Consider the following 22,421-nt stretch of genomic DNA (forward strand, 5'->3'; position numbering starts at 1 on the left):
GTAAATCAATACTATTTTCATGTTACAGGTATTTAACCAGGAATCCTAATGAACTAAAGGGAAATTTTTCCTAATGCAGGCATTAGAATTAAAAAAAAAATTGCATACGCTTGCCGCACTACTAAACATTTATTATCTAATTATCTTTCAACATAACAGACATACATGGAGATAGGAATAGCTAAAAATCTTACAATATTAATCATGCTTCAAGCAAACATTTCACTACCATTTTTACACATTGCTGTGAAAAAAATAATGTGCTTAATTTATTGTTCTCTCAGTAATAAAGTCTGACATGTTATCTATGAGCATATATAATTTTGTATCCGTTCAGTAAGTAGTGGTATATTCCACATTTGATTGACAGTAACAGACAATGACAGGAAGTAAAAAGATCACTTTAAGTAGCAGTAATGTCACACCATGGTGCCTGTCTTGCAGACCATTGTGGGAAGCTGAAGTACAACCTGGGTTGCAAAATTCAGGTACAGGAAATGCAGAACTTTAAGTGTACTAAGAGGAGAAGGTAAGACAGGAATGATAGAAGTTACAGAAGGGATTTTCATGAAATAAATGTGGTATTTTTTAGAAAAAGTGGTCTTAAAAGCTAACAAACAGGGATGGAGGTAGTAGTCTTAACTATGGGGATGGAAGTAGAGATCATAGGTCACGACATGAACAAAGTATCGAGTAATAAAACTATTACAGAGAACTATAGCTGTAATGAAATAACCCAAACAGGATAAGGAGAAACAGAAAAAAAGCAGTGACTTATTCAGCAAAGAACAGCAATGGAAATAAGTAAACATTCCTCATCTGAGAAGCACTAGTGACAGAGAAAAGCACTTACCTGACAGACCTTCTCTGCAACAGTACTTGGGAGATTGGGAAGCAGACAGATGCTACTACGAGCTGATATACAGAACAGACCAAGCTGTAGTGGAGAAGGTGCCCCCTCTTGAGAGAGAAAAAATGGACCAATAGGGAGTGGTGGCAGGGAGAGAGTAGCTCAATTGTTTTAAGAGTCAGTGGAAAGTCAAAACTATGTGTTGAATGTGACAGAACATCAATGTACTGTATGCTCAGTAATATTACTAATTACAGTTTTTATGTAAACCACTGAATGCAAAATCTTGGAAATAGTGTTGCTTTTTTAATAAATAACTGGCAACAGTTATTTACATTCTAGACTAACATCAGAGGTAACACGGATAAAGAAAAAAGAAATTTAAATCATAATTTAAATATACTGTGTATAAAAGGAAGTTTGAAAAATAAAATTGTTCTAGTCACTACTAAATATAATTTCAGCAATCTATATACTAGATACATAATAGATAAATTAAAAAACGTTAGAAGTTTGCCTAGTGAGCTTCTCCTGTTTAACTGTTTCTGTCTGCTATTTTGAAGATATATGCTGGCAAACTAGCAAAACATTTTTACAGATAACATGTGAAACCATAGTTTTGAATAAATTCCAACTGTGTCTTTTTGTTGGCTCCGGCTTACTTTAGCTACTTACGCTGGACTGTCACAGTGTCTTATTGATGAGGAGACTCCTCCACCACAGGTCCTGCTGCACTCTCCCCATATTGACCATGGACCCCAGTCCCCATCTATACTCTGGGGCCAAGTGCCAAAAGGTACGCACTCTCCCTGGTAACACCACTGAAAGATTTCACAAAAAAAAAGCACACAAAATTAACTTTCAGGCTGACAGTTATCAGGACAGAAAAATATAAGGGTCAGGCAATGACCAATTATAGGCATCAGCATTCTCTGAACAGATAACAAGACTAATATTTTACTTAATCTAGAAATGTTTAGACATTGGTAAGAGCGTGTGTGATTTGTTAATTGTCTTCACTAAGCTCTGAATTATAAGTCCCAAACATACCAGAAGTTTAAGCAAGCTTAAAAAAGAATACTTTCTTTTTCCATTATACATCCTTGGTAATGTTTCATAGTAAGGGAACCACCAAGTAGAAGCTGTATTAAGTTTAAACACTAAGATTCATTTCTGGAATTAGTTAAGCAGAATAAGATCCAATTAACAATTCATGTAAGGGCTTCATTATGCAAAATGAAAGATTTCCCCCAACAGTAATTTTGAGAAAGTACTCCCCTACATTTTAAAAAATATCTGGACAAAATTACAATAGAAGAAGAATCTGTTGTAGTACTTCCTCTACAGTAATGCTACAGACATAACAAAAGCAGTGCCAAGGCATGAGACATGCTACAGAAAATCACTGTAACTGCTCAGTTGTTCAGGGGCAGAATGAACAATGTGCTTTTTTCATGCAAACTGAAACTTTGCAATATTGTTACTTAAACTGGTCGTAAAAAAATGACACAGAATTCAAATAAAATGATAATTATGGAAGTAAGTCCATCATTTCGTAAGTCAGCAACTTTATCAAGCCATTCAGAAATAATCAATGAGCCACAGTTTGATCCACATTCCAGTGCAGCACAGAAAATCTAGAACAGTTCAATTAGATAATCATTACCGCCATTACTGCATCCAGCAATAGAATAGAGCGTGGCCTCAAGTGTACAATGTCCCGAACCTGCACATTTCAATTCCAAAATGTAGGCATCTGTTGCTTAACTGCCCTGAAGTACCATAACAGACAAAATACTGACGATTTCCAGAAAAAAAATATGAGATAACTTCAGTGTCCAAAATAAATCAGAAATATGAATTTGATAGAATGCACTGAGACATACACAGAAAACACAGTGAAAGAGATATATCTGTGTTCAGACCATAAACAGTGTAAGAAGACTCAGTGTGGAGTTTAATTAGTACAGCAAAACCAAAAGTTTTCTCATCCCAAAGCATGCCTACAGCCTCAGTCCCAGCATTGTGGAATGAGTAAACAAGTAAACGTAGCCATTGGCATTGACCTGAATTAGTTTGGATTTTTATGATACTTAGTGAAAATACAATCTAATTTAATCTTCTGTCATGATTCAGAAAAAAAAAAGCATTTAAAAAAGGTTTGATACTAATAAGGATTATACGCAGTATTAATCAATGAAAATTAATAAAAATCTTTAGGTTTTCATTAGAAATTTCTCTTTGAATAGAAAGGTACTTTAATTGTCAAACATGTCAAAAGGCCTATGAACGCACATTTAAAGAGTGAACAATAAAACAATATGTTAATACTAAATTGTGTAGGTTATCATCAGCAAATGCACCTAGATACAAAGTAGTTTTGCACACAAACACATGCTACCATTTAACATTAATAAAAAGTGAAAACTAACATTATTTTTCTAGACACATCATCCTTTTTTCTCTCAAGACATTTTAATTATTATAATATTATATATTATATAAATTATACAGTATGTATTATAAATACATTATATAATATTTTATATTCTTTTTATATGCTGTACCTGAACCTATTTTAAAGAATAGCTGCTACAGTCCAGCACATTTCTGTTCATAAACCTCTTCCTCTACCATTTAGAGAAATGAAAAAACCAGCATTCAAGTGTCCTCAGAAAGTGTATAAAGTGGAGTATTTCAAATCTCAGGTGCAAAATTGCCTTTTCTATCAGGTCACCTTTTCATCTCAGCCTAGAAGGTGCTGTGTTTTAGACCTGTAACCAGTGTCAATAGCACTGTTTACTGACCAGTGCCTGCACAGTCTCAAGGCTTTCTGTTTCTCACTTTGCCCCTCCAGGAGGTAGAATAATTAGTGGGCAAGAGGCTGGACAGGGACAGGGACAGGGCCAGGACGGCTGACCTGAACTGGCAAAAGGTATCCCATACAGCCTAGAACATCATATTCAACAATAAAACTGTCACCTTGTTCAGCAATAACACTGCTGGGGTCGTTCCAAGGCAGCTATTGCTTAGAGACTGGCTGGGCATTGGTCTGCTGATAGGAGGTGGTGAGTGACTGACTGCCTTTGCATCACTTGTGTTTGTTTTCTTTTCCTTTTTTTTCCCCCATTTCACTTTGTAAACTGCCTTAATCCCAACAGATGAGTTTTTCTCACTTTTACCTTTCTGATTCTCTCCCTAGTCCTGACGTGGCAGATTGAGCAAGAAACTGGGTGGGGGCTCAGCTATCAGCCAGTGTCAAGTCATCACACTTTTTTAGGAAAAAACCCAAGGACACAAGGTTTCATAGAGCTGTTCTGAGTAAAAGAAGTTTTATCCTTCTTGCAGTTCTAGATTTACAGCTTGGAGATTTCTGTGAATATGCAGGCATCTAGCAGAGGAAAATACTCTTAATATGGTACTGTTTTTAAAATCAAGACAGTCACTGTATGCCATTAGAGAACATAACACAGATCATATAGTGAATATATACTTTCTGCAGTGACGGTGTTTTACAGTAACTCTACAATGGAGAACAAAGTTAATTCATGTGAATTAAAGTTTTCTGGTTTTCTTCTCATTACAGTGACAAATGAAGTGATAATGATTTCATTAACTAAAAGACAATAATCACTGTGCAGCATTCTGTTACAGAAGCCACAGGAGTACATAAACAATTATCGAACACTAATGTCAAATGCTAAAAATTAAAATGTTTCTAAGAGTAAAGATGCATGTTAACAATTTAGATTAAAAATATATTACAGAAATAATATAAACATTTCCAAAACAAGATTTATAAATAAAAGAGACAGTTAAGGTTAAGCCCAAATCCATACTACACATGTACAAAGAGAATATGCAAACAACCCAATTCAGTGCTATTATGGCTGTACATAGCAGGCAGCTGCATTTTACCTGCTTTATTTCTCCAAACTTGCATAAAACCCCTGTTCTTCGCACTGTCCTCCGCCTTCTTAGTTTTTCTTTCTTCTACATTTCCACAATCCCCTGTAAAAACTGCTTCAATGCTGGCTTGTCTCTTCTAGTGAAGTTAAATCTGAAGACCTACTGTGCACTTTGGGGTCTCTTGCAAATTTTCTAGTGAAAATTTGTCTTTCAGCAGATGCTGAATCTCTGTCCAATTAATTCAAAATGTCCAAAAATCTGCATTATTTCTAACGTAATTGCGGAAATATGTTTACTCCATCCACTATAACGAGGCAAGGACTACAGAGTAAACATTTTTTGAAAAAGAAAAAAAGGAGGAAGTGACAGCTATTTTAGAAGTACAGTCTTTTATTAAAGGTTTAGAGCTGAAACGTTAATTGTCCTCTCCCACTGGAGAAGGAGCTTTTAATTAGTTCCTCAGAAACTCAGAAAGACAGTGGCAACGCATTTCCGAACATATTAAATGTGCACAAAATTATAACTCTGAATAATATGAGCAGTTTGGGATTCTTCTTATAGAGAGAATTTTAGGTATTTTTTAACAGCATGCTTCTCAAAACTGTGATGCAGAGGAAAACTTATATCATTTTACAAACACAGAAAAAAAAAGGTGAATTCAATATACATTTTTCATCTCAGCTATAACAATGGATTTTCAATCAGTAATTTCTACAGTTATTTTGCATGGAAAATTGATTTCCAATAATAACTTGAATTTAGACTACTACATAATCCAGGTATTCAAACTGTTCTTTCAGCACACTGTGTTTTCTCGTTTTGCCCATATGCCCCTTGTTTACATATTTAGTATGGGTTTATACAACGATGTGAGACAAGAGAGAAGCTCCATCTATACTTGAAATGATTACTGCAAGATTTGGGAAAAGTATACCTTTTTGAATCCAGTCCCTTCACCAAAGCTTCAAGGTGTTACAGAACAGATGGTCTGTCAGCAGCAAAAAAAACACCACACTGTTCTATTTCCTTTTATGCAGAAACAGCTGAATAACTTATGGAAAAAACTCTAAAAATCTTCAGGCTTATGCAGACATCTACTGCCTTTCAACCCAAAGAGTTAAAGTTTGGCACATTTATATAAGCAACTTCAAGAAGGATTATAATAAAGTGTTAGGCAATTTTTTTTCTAGAAATCCCTCCTAACTCTGCCAATAAGATATTAATGCACACTCCATCATCAAATGATCAAATTTTGCCTTGAGTTAATAGTTAGACAGAATTTACATCAGTGCAACTAAAAGCAGAAATTGATCCTCTAAATACGATAAAGTACTCTGGGATCTTGCTAGGTCTTTTCAATGGGGAATGTCATTTATTATATATTTGGACAGTGCCCAGCAAAATAGGGCCTAATTTGGTTGTGGCCCTTAGGCGTGACTGCAATATAAATGTTACTATAATAATAAAGTGTTATTGTAACCTATTATTTTCTCCTTAGCATGTGGTGAAGAGAACTACATACTTGGAAAGAACTCAGTGTTTTCTGTTTATTTGCTAACAGGAACTATTAATTTACAGGAAACTTTGAAGTATATAGCTGCAATTCTCTGCTGTTTAAGGGCACAAACAGTTTAGCTTTGTACAATAATACTGATTCCCACACTTCTCTCTACAATCTGAAGAGAGAAGATACTACTGACTGGAGATGTTTTGTAGAGAGCAAATTGATTAAAGCCTCTGGCAAATGGACACAGTCACTGTCTTAAAACATCTTGACTTCTCCACTGTAGTTTAAATGGTTTGAAAAATATAAATTGAGGTAAATTGCTCCTTGTCGCTGACAAGGAGTGGTGGTTCCAAAATAAACCTAGACTGTTGATTTAAGAATAAGGCTCCTAGCATTTTCTATTACTCTAATAAAAGGTAACATTTTAAGTAAAATGTGAAGGTCTCTCTATTTTCATTGGCTAGCTCTATTTTTTTAAAATGACCTCTTCAATGAATGTATTTAACATAGTTTACCAATATTTCCAAACTCGGCATGGAAAAGTCATCACAATGGTGCTAGATCATGGGCCCTGAAGGAAACCATCAGCAAGGATTAATAAACTGTGACAGCTGCCCAAAAGCTTTCATTCTATTTAAACATCTGATTGCAAGTCAAAATGTGGTGTAATCTTTGTTGAAACTAGCCTAGTGAGCATGGCAAGAATCAGAACAGAGAACAGATGATAACAGTCCTTGTTAGGAAAAAATCCAATCTGGAGCAGTAAATCTTAACGACAGATGCAGCAACACTCAAAGAGATACTAGAAACTGTTTGATATAATAAGCTGTCATCATCTTGTAAAAACTTGCATAAAATGCAATTTTTATCTTGGGAATTGGCAAATGGAATTAACTTTTCTTTCCAGTACAAAACCTGTAAATTAAAGATCAAATTATTTTTCACTCCTCTAAGATCTGTATACATTTTCCCATGCAATAGAGAAAAACTCCATTACTATTCTTAATTTAAAATTTACTTTCAGAATTTTGTCTGAAACTACTGAAATATATTCAGTGCTTGAAAATCAAAATTCACATGTTCAGACAGATTCAGTAGTACTAGATTCATATGCCGCAACACTGACTTTTGGTAATTTTCTGTTAGGTAGAAGAGCAAAGCTCTTCAAAGCTACACAGTTATGCAATATTAAATAATTCAAAGTCAGAACAGATTGGTCACTGGGAAATATGGACTTTCAGAAACCACTTTTAGTAAGACAATCCTTTTTCTATATGCTTCTATGATTCACCTAGTGTCTGAAGGAACACAGATTCTTTTATCTCCTATGAGAATAACAGAATTCAGGCTCTAGATCTGCTACACATTTTTAGAGTCCATGAAAGACCTAGCATTTTAACAACCCTTTTGGTAAAGTTCTGAAAATTTTATAAAGATGAAAATAACAGAGTTTTTACAGAAATAACTCAGAAAATAAAGAGAGACTGCGTAATAGTTTGTTGTTGGTTGTTTTTTTTTTTAATTCAGGAAATAAAATTCTGTAGTTTTATTGTATTATACATACATATAAAATTATTAAATAAATTTTGCAAGGCAGTTACATGCTACTGTATTCAGATCTCTCCCTTTTTAAACTCTTAGTTGAACATAAGGACTTTAATTTTCTAGTTCTTCCTTCCTGTAATCCCCAAACAATAAATTACCTCTCTGAACAGTGAGTTACTTGTACTCACCCCCTTTTCAATGCTTCCTGTTTGGCAAAGAGTACCTTCAGCTGCTGGAATACTGTTGGTAACACAGCGGTTACTTTTGCTGAGACACCAGAGCTCTCTACACACTTCCTAGGAAAGAAGGCAGAAGCAAGTTGATCAGAGTAGCAGCCTAAAATTGTTTCAAGTCTTCATACAAACACATACACAAGATTTTGTTTTGAACATACTACAACAATTTGGCTAGAGAAATACGTCTAGGGCGTTGTAAAATACTTGTACCAATGTAATAGTCACCATATTCTAAATACAGATACTGTGCCACAAAAATTCTGGAAGCATCAAACTTTTGTAGACTACAAAAAACTGATCTTCCTCACCTGCTATGCACGTAAGGTTTTGTCATAGCTGTTTCATCTGAGCAGCGTATTTATTTTATATTTACATTTTAGTGCTATTGTAAAACTCTACTGTAAAAAACATGCTGTAGGGTCTCCATTACTAACATCATCTGACTTAAAGGATTATGGTAAAAGGAAAGACACTGTTAATGCTTAAACTTGAACCAGCAAAATTTGTTTCCTTCAGCTTAAACTGAAAGGCTTCTGAGTTTGGATTACTTGCAATCCTTTTCTGGAACACATGCTAAAACAGTACATATTTACAATATTAACATATTTTAAGTATTTTAGATTTGTGGTTGATATTTCATAAATAATTTAGCCTATCTAATTTCCTCCACTGTCAGCATTAAACAGTTTTTCCAGTAATCTTTTCTCCTACAGTATTTTCTCATGTGATTTTGTGCATATACCCATTTAAGTCAACTTCTACTGACATTACAGATTCATTATTAAATATGTGGGGTTGAAATTCATAATGCAGGGCACAATCCAAAGTTGGCTAATGACCTGGGAAATCTCCATGGGCACTTCAATTGCCCTTCACTTGAGCTATGCATGTAGAACGGAATTAGAAGTTACTTGCTTTTATAATAACTGATAATTTTTGCATGATAATTTTTGTTGTATTCCTTTGAGATCTCAATAAGACCTAACAACCTGCTTATAGATACTTCCAAAGTATTTTTGAAAATTTGAAAGATATTCAGATCTTTCAAATGACCTTGTGATAGTCATTACTATTGCATTTTATTAAACATCTGCTTAAAATCATCCCCCAAAATAATTCCTGTATAGATTATTAGGCTGAATCTTGGTACAAAGAGAAAAAAGGAAAAGACAGTATGAGTAAATTAAGCTTACTAGAATCCCACCTAGTTCCACCTTAAATTTACTGTTTATCTGAGGAAATGAATGAGTAACAGGCACCTAGGCTTTTCTGTGAATCTCAGTTGGAACAACAGTTAAGATTTTCCCTAAGATTCATGTTTCTTGCATTGTACTGCATACAGTAATGGTTTTAAACATTATTACCTGGCAGCCACAACAGTTCAAAAGTACATGCTTCTCTTGAATAATGCAGAATTATTTTCTAAATTTAAAATCAGGTTGTGTCACTCTTGTAGGATAGAAATATACTGTGCATTTAGTTTCATGATGGGTAGAAGCAAGCCATCTTTTAAAAAATCCATTAAAAATATACCATCTTAGAATGCACTAAAGTTATGAGAAATAAGTAATGAAGGAGAATTTCCACTGAACATTTGACAATTTGGCCAATTAGTTACATTAAATTATGCATCAACTCCCATTTGGTAAGTAGCTCTATGAAAACATATGAGAACAGACATTCTTGAACCTCTCGTTAGAAATACTGTCCCAGGTAAAATCATACCTGCTGCCAATGAAGAACTACCTTGCTTTCCAATCCTGAATTTATTTTTCACCGAAGAAATTAAAACATGATAAGTATTTACTTAAATCTCTAAATAAAATGCTTTTGCCACTATGGTTGTAACTTCTTCAGACTGAGACATACAATCACAAATACATGGTCTAAAAGATCAAACAGGGAAATCACAGAAAATACCACAAAAATTTCCGAATAATTCCTTTGATTATGAATTTTATAACCATTAAATTGTTTTAAAATTCAACGCCAAATCAAAACCTAATCTAAATCAACCAAGGATCTAAAATTCAATCCAGTATATATTTCAAAGTGAGAATTTAAAAGAAGTTCCTTTTAAACACATTATGAAGTGCTCTTGTGATTATGTCTTTTTTTTTTTTTTTGTAATTTAATTGCTCATCTGTTCTGTGTATGACTTACATCGTCAGACTACAATTAAAAGTGTCAGACTGTGATGGCTGTATGTGTGATCCTGTACTCATCTTGAAACAAATCAACTTCAAGGGTTTAAATTAATGCCTGTATTGACTTTAAGAAGTTTCGATCAATGTTCAGAATATCAAAAATTCAAGGGTATTAGGACATGAAGATTTCAACCAGCCCAACACAGATAGAAAAAAAAAAATCGTATCTGGATAACTAGCTGTATTTTGAAAACTTCTACATCTCAGGGCAATTTGAATCCAAAATTCTGGTTTGTGCTCCGTATTTTACTTGTAGAATTTCACTTTTGATATACCTACACAAATCCACCATCAATATTAACACAGAAAAGGAAGTAATAATTAAAACATGTATTTCATCACCAGGCTACTGTCTCCAAAAAGGAGAATATTTAACAAATACTCCCAAACATTTTAATTCCAAGTAAATAATCAGTTGAACTGTGTGAGCTAATAGATACAGCCTTCAAATTTATTTTAATAATTAATTTATGTGTTTGCAAAATTATTTTAAACAAGTTTGCTCACTTCCCTACTTCATAAAATAAGAAAAATATTTTCCTTTTTCCTAAATTGTTTTGGGAGATAACATGAGAAAAACTGTATCACAACCAGATATTGTTGCTGACGTGGTCTGTTAGTCCTTATTAGTCCTCAATTTCAGCAAGAGTTTTTCTCAGCAAATTCTTCAAAGACAAACTGAAAGAAATTCAAATTGACTACTGTCTGTATCACACTACTAACATTTAAGCAAAAAACACTGCTTAAATCAGAAAGGAGTTCTGTTCAGGGCCAGACATTCAAATCTTAAGAACCTAAGAATATATCCTTAAGGAAAACTATGCTAAATACAGACAACTTGTAAACTAAAATTACATAATGTGTCAATTTGTAGAATTAATTTATACTAAAACAAGAAAATAAAGAATATATTTCTGCATTTTCTTTTAAAAGAAACTATACACATTTATTTAAAAGGTTATTTAATTTCCCCAGGTGTACCGCATTTAAGAGAAGGAGTAGAATTTAATGTACATTTTCTATCACCTTATATATGAAATGAAAAATAACATGAATAGTGATTTAACAACAAGAGATCTGAAAAGAAATGACAAAACTAATCTGTGCTCTTATTCCATTAAATGGGGGTAGGATTATACCATGTTCATTATGGCTATGGCTACATCTTCTTTATTTTCAGATAATTTTGAAAAGAAAGAATATCTTACTAAGATGGACAACATTTTCTGTTCTTCCTATCAACCTTCTACCTCATATTGCCTCAGATTAATAATTACAGATTTGAAGTATTTCCTTATTACCACTATCATACTGTAATATCTCTAAGCAGGTGTTTTTAATAAGTCAGGCTGAAAAACCTACGGGAAACCACCCTGGAAATGTCAGGCCAAAAATCATTAGCAGAAAGAATACTGCTTTTCCTAACACGTGCACAAGTACACACTCACCCACCAATATAAGGTGATGGCCTTTTAGGGTAGCCTTTTCTTTGTTGGTGTAAATAATATGAGGTTAACAGATCTGTTGTGAACACTAAGTTGTGAGAATAGTTTACTGAAACTAACAAAAAGAAGCATAATCTGAAAATTCTTCAATGATCTCAACGTCAGACTCCATGTGTGTATTTAGTAGTTATTAATTTGTACAGGAAACAAGGGACAGTGTTCAAAAATCCAGGAAACATAAACTGAAGCTGAGGCCTCTCACAAGATCAAGACAAGATAGATGACAACCTGTAACGGTGTATCTTAGGGCTCCATGACTTCAGTTTGGAATTCGGATGCTTGTATTTGCAGTAAATTAAACAAAGCTGAACCAATCTAGAGAAAAAAAACAGCAAATCAAATTATCTTCCTTTTGCCTAGGTGTTATCAATGATGGAGCCTCTTTCTCTTGTGTCATGCAGAGTTACATATAAGCATAGCAAATTATGTAACATCTAAGCATCCTATATCGTAATCATCATAAATTGTAACAATACAGCACAATGAAAACTCAGTAATATGAGCAAAGGTCAACTTGCTGTGCTGTTCTGTTCTTAATGTTCAACATTAAGCCTCCAACAGAAGTTAGCAGTTTGGCCCCTAAGGCAAAAAAAAATAAGATATAAAATACATTTACAATGCATACTGAACTATGATAATTTTGGGGTTTCATACTCGAAATGCATATTAAACTCCAGGAATCTAGGGACTCGTTTTTTTCATGAAGTTTAAAAATGTTAACCAGAATTTTATGTTTCTTCAGTGTATTTCATCTATAATATGCTGCACCTCTTGATGAGCATTTGCTAAAATACAGCATAAAAATGATCTGCTTAAATTATAACTTACAATTCAGATACTCAAAGTATCAGCCCAGAGTATTTCCAGCCTCACTGCTGAAATTCTGATGGCAACACACTCAAAACTAGAAGGCTGATTATATTATGGGTGAGCTTCAGAAGGTTCAAATACAAATTTAGTTCAGATAAGCACCCAAAAGTTACCATTTTAGTGCTCTGCTACCAAATGCTCATTAAGTGGTGCAGCATGTTATGAATAACAGCATGCTGAAAGAATGTGAAATAAAATCTGTACCCTAAGTTGTACGTTTGTACTATGTTACCAGCTTACTTTCCTAAACATTGGGTGCTTATGTGAACCTCATGGAAATTACAGAAGCCCCAAAAGGTCAATCACCTTCAAGTAGCATCTTCCCACTGAAACCCATGCAGCCCTTCCCATCATTATCCAAACCACACTGCAGTACCCAGAGTCTCACTATTGCTTCTTGTAACCTCTAAGACACTAATCCTGCTTTGATAATTGGCTACCCTTTGCCCTTTTTAAATAGCTTTAATAAGATCCACGTATGTTTGTGCTGTGTCTCTTCTGAGAGAGAGAAAATAAAGGAAAGAGACAAAAAGAGGGAGAAAGAGAGCGAGAGTGTGGAGGTAAGACAGTCATAGGAAAGAAGAAAAAAAAGACCGTATCGTGGTGGCAGTACTGTGGGAACTTTTTTTAAGATTAAACAATGATGTAAAACCACCTTATGATTCAGGAAGAGGAAAGCTTTTGGAATCTCCCTGTACATATCCTAATCTTAAGGATTCTTTTTAAGAATGAAGCTGAAAGTGTTTCAAATGTTCTTATTTACAGCACAATCCTGTTAGTCCTTACATAGGAAAAGTTCAAAACTTTCATCATTCTAAATGCAAAAGACTTTTAATACTGATTAGAGGTTTTGCACTTTGAAGACAAAACCTTACAAAATAGAGAATAATGGAAAGCTTGATAAGAAAGAATATTAAGATGACATTCTCAATTCCTCTACTCCTGCACATATTAAAACTGCAATTTGTGAGCAATGCCATGTAAGTCAGCACGACTGAACTACTTCTGCATTGCTAACAAGCACTGAATAAAAAGCAACTTAGCCATGGTGTGAAATATAAAGCCGGGTGGGAAAAAAGTCACTTAGTAGTGAGACAGTATTGCTCATGAGTTCAACTAACTGCACAATATTTGTAACGGTATGAACACGAGAGAGAAAAGAAGGGAAATGGTAGTCTAGTGTGAAGGTACATCTCTGTATTTCCTTTCTGGAAAAAAATAGCTTCGGGAATGTGCTTTCACCTATTTATAAAAGCCCCAGGTCATGCTAAATAGCTATTTTTAATTTATTTATGTGGAGTAAATCATATCAGTAGTTAACAAAATTTATTAACATTAAAATTTGCATCACATAATCACAAGGGTGAACTATAATTCATGCTGCTTTGTCCTAGAAGAACTATTGCAGAACTACTGTGTATGGCAATTTGTTTACTTTCCTGGATTGGAAAGATAGCTCACCAGATAAATGTTGTTTTGTTTTGCTCAATCTAACTGAGTTACACTATTCTGCCTCTTTCTAGAGACAACTAAAGCAAGGGTATCAACAGAAGCCAGGAGACAATGTCTTATTTTGAGAAAGTATCTTCATTCTTCCTGTTTAGAAGCAGTAAGTTCATAGTTGGAACTTCATCAGTGCCTCAAAATGCAGTTATAAAATGTGAATAAAAGTAAGTATTTGACTTTTAAACTGTAAGATTATATAAGATTATGACAAAGAAGAGATCCACCTGTCATAAACTAGAATATATTACCTGATGCGTTAAACTCTAGTATGAAAAACAAATAGAAAGTTCAGCTGATTTGAGCAAAGCCATGTACTCGAAGTAGCATCTGTCTCATTATCCTTCTATTCCACATACTTAATGACACCAGTGAAGGTGGAAAAGCATAAAATGGAAAAAATTTGCCAGAGGATTGTTAAGCACTATCTCTGAAATTCACGCTAGCACCCAAGAGCTTCTCAGATCATAAAATGCACCACAGCAAAATCAATCATATGCATAAAATATTAACTGCTGTTAAAATATATGAGGTTTTAGCTCCTGTCCTAAAAATGTGGGGACCAGGTCCAAAGCAAAACATTATTATGAACCACAAAATCTGCAAGTTACAGTCAGGCATATTACAGATATTATTTAAACTCGTAAAACAGAGAAATTCAAAGTCAAGACTGGAATTCCTTCCTGAGTTAACCCAGAGACAGCCAAGAACCAACTATGCAGATGCACAAACGTGAGGACGGTTAGGAGTCAACAAAAGAAGTTCTTTTTGCACTCATTTGAATAAAATGATTCAATATGTTTCTGAACTACCAGGGCACGTGGCACACAGAGTACGGGATAACTGAGTCACACTTCACCGTCAGGAGAGGAGAATTCAGACTGCGTCATCTTGGAGGAACTTGCATTCTTCCTAACACCCTCAAAATCTCCCCGAACACTAACTACTAAGATACCTGAAAGCATGCATCGCCTTTAGGAAAAAGCTACATGCCATGAGTATACGGTGAATTTTCCATCAGTACAATTTAACTCACAGAAAATCAAAAATTTGAGACTCTCCTGTATCTGAAAGTTCATCTTAAGAATGAAGCATGTAGGTCACCCCAAAAGTAATGCCTCCTATTTAATTCCATCAAAACCACAACGGATACGAAGAGCACAATAATGGTCCTTGATAGAGAAAATTCTCAGCTACGAAACACTCTTCTTCAACACAGTCACCACCATGAGCTATGCATTTTCAGCAGCAATGAACAGGAGTCTGCATGCCTTTCTTGTAAAAATCTGCACCAGTGGAGGTGACCTACTGTTTCACAGATGCTCTGATGGCAGTGTTGCTAGGAAAATATTGCCCATGCAATCCATCTTTAAATGGTCTGAACAGTTTAAAGTCAGAAGCTGCCAAATCCAGACTATATGGTGGGTGTGGTAGGACAGTCCAGCCAAGACTATCATATGGCTCCGTGATATAGGCCCTAGTGTTATTGCATTGCAAGAGAAAGGTTGTCATATTCTCTGGCCTCACTCTGGAAGTTCAATATTTCAACTTAGTCTGCATCATGTAGTGGTCAGAGTTGATGGGTCATCCAGGTTTCAGGAAATTGAGAAGAATCACCTCTTTCCTATCCCAAAACACAGTGCACATCACTTTACCCCTGAGGGCTGCATACTGAATTTTTTCTTCAGCTCAGGAATTCACATGTCACCACTGCATGAACTGCCATTTTGACTCCAGCTTGGAGTAGTGACACCATGTCTCAACACCAGTAATAAAACTGTCAAGGAAAATGAAACCTTCAGCCTTGTATTGGCTCAATAGATCCCGGCAGATCTGCATACAGCGTTTTTTCTTTTCCCGTGCAAGTATTCATGGCACCCATCTGGCACAAACTCTGTGATATTTCAATGTTGTCACCACTGATTCCAATGCATTTAAGCTGGTATTCAACTCTGTCTATAGTTCCCTGGTTGTAATCTGCTGATTTGCACAGATGAGCTAATCAAGATGCACTTCATTTCATGGTGTGACAGCTGTGCATCACCATCCAGAACGTGGTTTGTCAGCAGTCATCAATGAATGTCAGTGGGTGCCATATTTTCCACACGGAGGAATTCAATGACACACCTTTGCTCCACACATACTTCCATGTCAGATGCCATTTTGTCAGACTGCCCCACTGCTGCCATCTGTCACACGGCAACAAAATGTAACAGAACACTGGCAGGAAGTCCATCTCTACTCCATACCACCAACACTCACCTCTGATGTCGTGGGGCAAAATCATAAAAAAGAAGGCATTACATTTGTAGCAGCCTAAATATCTTAAAGTATCTTGTCACATCACCTCCCAGTGCTTTATTCAAACTGCATACTTCTTCAATTCCATTCTACAAAATTGCTCCTATATCACAGATTGTTTGAAAGCATAAAGAACAATGCAAATCTGACATCAGAAAATTCCTATCTATTTGGAAACAATCATAAATATGCTAAAACAGCTATTTGAATTCTTGCCTGACAGTGTGCTGAACAACGTAAGAAAATCTGATCAACAGCTGCAACGCAAGAGTTTTGCTCCTAAGTGACTGAAACAAAGAGTTTCATTAGGTCTACTACTAATAACATTTAAACTACCAAAGAGCTGCTTTCCAGAACTTCTTGTCAGTAAACAAACACGGAAAAGCAGTCTTATGGTACCTTCAGTAACTGAGTTCTTATACCTTAACCATTCAAACACCTCTTCAAGTTCCTAAGTGAGAGAGAAAGCTTCATGTACTTAAATGAAGAAAAACCTTTGCTGACTTAGAACTTAATTTATGAACAAAAGCAAGAAACAGTTAAAATAAACATACAATGGACCGGATGTGGAAACACAAGAAAAAAAGCAATGAATACAGACAGTCATCAAAGCCAGATGGCCAACAGAGGTAGTTTTTCTGGAGATTAATAAGACATTAGGACAGAATTTCAAAGACCATGAATACTTTCTGAGTTAACAAAAGCCATCTTGATACTTACATCAGAGCCCAAAGGAGAATTTTAACTTTTGCCTTTGACCTGAGAGTTTGACAGTTTCTCTTCTCACATCTTGCTATCACAAATCAGTAAAAATCATGAGCGAGCAGAAACAGCAAGGAATTTTCTACGGAATTCCTTGTTTCAGAATTTCTTTCTGCACCACTAAACATTCTTGCTGGAAAACTTGCTACACCTCTTCCTTTTTTTAGCAGGCACTTCAATAAGAAAGGGCTGACTACTAGAAAAAAGTCATTATATGAATCAGATCCACTGTTAGTTAAGGATTTTTATTATGTTTTTCCATTGACAGTTGTATGTTTGTTAGACTGAGATCCATGAACCGTTCATAGCATTATGTGAATATTATTTCAAACAGAAACATTCAAAGTACCGACTGTTCACTTTTGATCGTGAAAGAGTAGAAGAGAAAATTTAAGTTAGCTTTCCCCGGTATTGCCATCCCGTTCCACTACTCAGTTCTAAATACTCATTCTTAAGAAAAAGCCCTTCTGGTGTGAATAAATTTTCCGCCTGTGTTCTTTCCCTTCAATGTTATTACTTCAAAACTGTTTGATCATAATCATCACCATGGCATTTTCAGAACATTACAGCTATGGCAGATAATATTTCTGGATATTACCAGGCTTCTGAAATATTCTGATATAGAAATATATACAGTTTAAATTCTACTGTTAAAAATAGGAATTTGCTCTTTTCTGAGACTCTTGTAAGTCATGCTCACAGACAGCATACAATATACTACACCAGTTCAGAGGACTAGTGATGTCACATGAATACTTAACTTCTTTTAACCATTGTTTCAATTTAGTTTCAACCTTTTTTTCGAAGTATAGGAGAATTCCCTGAAAAAACTTTATAACAAAATGAAAGCAGACTTCATAGAGCCTATAATTAACTACATCTTCAGTACTTCTAATTGTCTGCCTTTTCAAATGCAACGTCTCTCTAAAGGCTATGCTATAAATAACAAGTTAAATGCCTACCGATTTCCTTAGCCTGAAAATAAAGAGTGCATGTGAGAATTTGTAAGGAAAAGGATTAAAAATTTTAGACGTAGTGACAGGAAACAAGGCCCTTAGAGAACAGTTCTAGAAAGTGAGAACCTACAGAGGAACAATAAAGGCCAAGAGAGGTTTGATCCCTGCAAGCTAGTCAGCCAACTACATATAGCTTTTAAAATCCTCTTCACAATGCTGACTGCCAAAGAGGCATCCCAAGAGAAATACTGTATTTACCACCCAAGGGTTACTTATCCCTTTAATGGACTTTCTTTGGAGCTAGCCTTTACAGAAGTAAACAGTAAATTTCATCATTACTATTGTTATATATGAATAACCAATTATTAAAGTATTAGTAATGCTCTGTATTTTCAAAGCATTAGATACGTTTTAAGATTTTTTTTATCTACTGTCAGTGGATTATTTAACAGCAAGCATAACAGACTGCATCATTTTATTACATATTTTGGGCTGTAAGATTTTCTTTAAATAATACTTTTAAATGTATTGCATAATGCCCTAAAGTATTAAGTATGCAGCTTTTTACTGCTACTGTAAATTTCTTTACCTTCAATACTGCACACTGATACCTGCAGCCAAAGCTTTGCTAGCACTAAGGTATTCATTATGCTATTCTATCTAGCTTCATGTTAACTCTGTCCCCATAACCAATTATTCTTCTCATCAAAAAGAGCTCTTTGTGAGAAACAACAAACTCATTGTCAGCAAAAAATAAAACAGACCTGACGAATACGAATGCAAACGTAACTTCAAGATGTAGCTTTCAAATGAAAAGTCAACAAAACAGATTTCATATTTCAAGATTAATAGAGCATGAATGTGATCCCATTTAACTGTAATCAGTGAAAATTATTTAGTACACTTTACAAGGAGCAGGTACAAGTGTTCTGGGCTCCTTTCTATCCTAATACTCAACTATGCTTCTCCAGCTCACTGTTACTCACACAACTTGGTGTAAAATACACACACAAATGACTCAAGCAAAAGATGCAGCATAAAGATCAGAATGTACCCTTTGCTTATATATGATAGTACCAGATAGAACGCCGTCAGGAATTCATAACCCACTAGTGCATCTAACTAAAAATTTATGCCATAAAAGAATATATACAAATGACTAAGCAAAACACTCAGCATAAGGATTAAGACTTCTTACCCCATATTTACATTGGCGGGATGTTGCTCCATACTGGAAGCGACATTGTTCATCAGCATCATACACCTGACCTGGGGCCACAGCTGGATAAAGAAAGTCACGCTTGGGAGGCTCATTATCAAGGCAAGTACCACGGCCCGAACTGTTCAACATAAAGGACCAAAGGAATTAGGAATTCTACTGACTGTAAATCACAGTAATGATATAATGTATCTAGTTGTTACTTTTAACAGCTCTGGGTGTGAAAGAAGTATGATTTCAGTAAAAAAACAGTACAATGGTACACCCATGGTAAATAAAAAAGAAATTAGGGGGAATTAAGAGATCAAAATATTTTTTCATCACAGTTATTAACAAAAATGCTTATTTAGGTCATATATTATCCTTTTTAAAAGTGTGATAATTACTGAGCCACTCAAGACTGATTTTCAATTCTGTTTAAAGGTTCCTATTTGTTTTCATTGAAGAACAGCTACATTTGATCACAGAATGAAAAATAGACAAATTAAGCAAATAAGTTTATAATTCTTAATGATCCTTCTGATCATTCAAATAGGCAAGTACTTTAAAACATAACAGATACAAGCAGCTTCACTGATTTATATAAAAGTAAAACACATTTAAATTTCAACATGACTAAATGTCCACAGAACTAGGATCTTAACATCCATTAATACTCCTCCATCTGAGAGAATAAAATAGTTACAGTAGTAAAAATTGTTCAGGATCTTAGAATTTACCTGTACTTGGGTGAGTAAAAAAAATTTGTATGGATCCAAAGATCTTTTCCATTGCATTTAACTAAGATCATCTTCTTTCAAAACTTTCATATTAAATATCAAATTAAATATTCTTTTATAGTCCCTGTTTTTTTCAATGTATGCCCATATTCAACCACAATATTTTAGTGTAGTGGAACAAATAACAAAGAAAGCCAAATGCAGACAAGAGTTCTTTTGTTTAGAATACTTTATACTTTGCTAAATATAATTATTCAGTTTTATTTAGTCAGTGAGCATAAAAGAGGACAGATGCTTTTTTACTCTCAATCACATGTGAATAAGTGAGGATTTTTGAAGAATTCTTATGCCAACACTTCCAATTTTTTTCCAACATTCCTACAAATTTTGCCAGCACTTATGTTTTTTTTCAAATCTTTTCCATGCACCTTGCCAAAGGAACATAATTTCAATAGTGAATGTTCTACACTGTTTTGTGAAGATCTCCAATTTTCTACATCTTTCATCTGCAGATAAAAACAAAAAGGCCGCTTTAAACATACCAATAATTATCTCATTTTAACCCTATTTTATTGATTTCCTCAGAATACAACAGCAGACCTTGTGGAAGAAAAACAAAAACAACCAACCACTGACACATCTGAATAAACAGCAACTAATTCAATATTCAACTAAATAATATAATTTTAAAAATAAAAAAAAAATATTTAAAAAATAAATTTTAAAAGATACTCAGGTTCTCATCCCAATAAATTCAATATGACTCACCTGCACCTCCCCCCAACCCAAACCAAGGCATAAAATCCTTCCCTTCACGCAATCAGGGCTTAAAATATTAAATATGTGATTCTAGAATTAAAAAGTAATGTACTTGTCCCCTTATTCCAGTTTTAATTACTAAAAGTGCATACATTTTATAGTGGCTGAAGTTGAGAAACTATCTTCTTCTGAATCTAAAGCATTTCAGTGTTGTATTCTGTGTGCATGAGGAGTACATGCTAATAATTCCAATATGGAAATAAATACAATCTAAGCTTTCTGCATTGTCCAAACGAAACTGCAGATACTAACTTGTTTAAACAAGCCATGGGAAGTTTAACATTTGACATTATATGTAACAAGAATATCTCCACTGATTCAAATGATGCAGAGTTTGGTATGCAACATATAATCCTGTAAAAAGACAAGCATTTAAAAACTTCTCATTACCTTTGGCCACAGGCAAATAGATCCCTGCAAAAATGAGATTACAGATTAAAATCTTAATCTTTAACTGTACTGAGTCTGTAAACTAGTCTCTATACCTACTGTATAAAGCCCACAATTGTGGAAATAAGTATTTAATAGTAACTTCCTACAAAGTAAGTCAAATCCTTGTAGAAAATACAAAAGTATGACTGTTGTTCTCTGTTGTGGTTTTATGATTTCTGTTATCGGTATTCCACATCATAACATCATGTAGTGCACCAGGAGTTAAACAGTTAATGCCTCAGTTCCATGGAATGTTGATAGTTCCAGCTACCTTTCTCAGAAGAGAACTGCAGCTCCCAGAAGACTTCAATATTCCATTTCTGTTTTCCAATCATAGGGAAAGATAAAACTGACTGGGAGTCACGGAACTGTTACCCTTTTTTTTTCTGCTCATCACCGCAGCATGTGCTCCCTAGCCATCTTGCCTTCAGCATTAGAGTAAGGCCTTTGGTTTTGGGACACACTCATTTATTTGATTTATTAGCTTCAAGTCCAATTATTTTGTATTATATTGTGTTATCTCGCATTCTGCTATCATATTTAGCAAATTAGTTTTCTCCCTTAGCTCACTGCCACCATTTTGTTTTTAGGCCCATCTCCCTACCATTCCACTTCCCACTTTCCCCCTTTCCCAGGACGTGGGTCCATGGGTCCCCCCACCCCCTTAGTCACGGAACCAGGCCGAACTGGGCCAGAACTGTGACATTCTCTGAAGACAGCATTTTCATTATAACAAAATGTGGCTCTATTAGTAAAAAAGCAAGAAAATCTCTAGTAAGTGGTTATACACTTATGAGCTACTTCTCTCAGACTGAATATTAATTTCTTTTTCCTTCTACTTCAGTATTATTTCTGTCAAAGTACATGAAAACACTGAAGTTACAAAACTAGTGTGGGAACCTAAATTGAATGTGTAGATGTAAAAAAAAAAAGATAATGTGAATGATAAGGATGTTTAAATATCCACATTTCTGCAATTTTAACAATTTCTACTCACTATCAGTTTCATTGCTTGTGACTTTATCTTACTTAGGAATTGCATATAACATTTAAAAAAAAAACCTACATGATATCGCAGACA

General features: G+C 34.7%; 1 protein-coding gene across 8 annotated transcripts in view; it reads right to left on the reverse strand.

Moving 5' to 3' along the window:
• ADAMTS6 (ADAM metallopeptidase with thrombospondin type 1 motif 6) overlaps positions 1 to 22,421 on the reverse strand; it is a 175,254-nt gene that overhangs the window by 53,791 nt on the left and 99,042 nt on the right. For 6 of the 8 annotated variants that reach the window (XM_021380767.1, XM_021380766.1, XM_021380768.1 and 3 more), the window contains 4 exons: positions 21,299 to 21,322; positions 19,350 to 19,491; positions 8,000 to 8,107; positions 1,526 to 1,671 (listed from right to left, as the gene is read on the reverse strand). In XM_021380767.1, coding sequence (XP_021236442.1) covers positions 1,526 to 1,671; positions 8,000 to 8,107; positions 19,350 to 19,491; positions 21,299 to 21,322 — 420 coding nt within the window. The remainder of the gene's footprint in view (positions 1 to 1,525; positions 1,672 to 7,999; positions 8,108 to 19,349; positions 19,492 to 21,298; positions 21,323 to 22,421) is intronic. The other 2 variants (XM_021380771.1, XM_021380770.1) reach the window with 1 other exon arrangement.

The sequence above is a fragment of the Numida meleagris genome, chromosome Z (assembly GCF_002078875.1).
Source record: "Numida meleagris isolate 19003 breed g44 Domestic line chromosome Z, NumMel1.0, whole genome shotgun sequence".
NCBI classification, from domain to species: Eukaryota; Metazoa; Chordata; class Aves; order Galliformes; family Numididae; genus Numida; species Numida meleagris.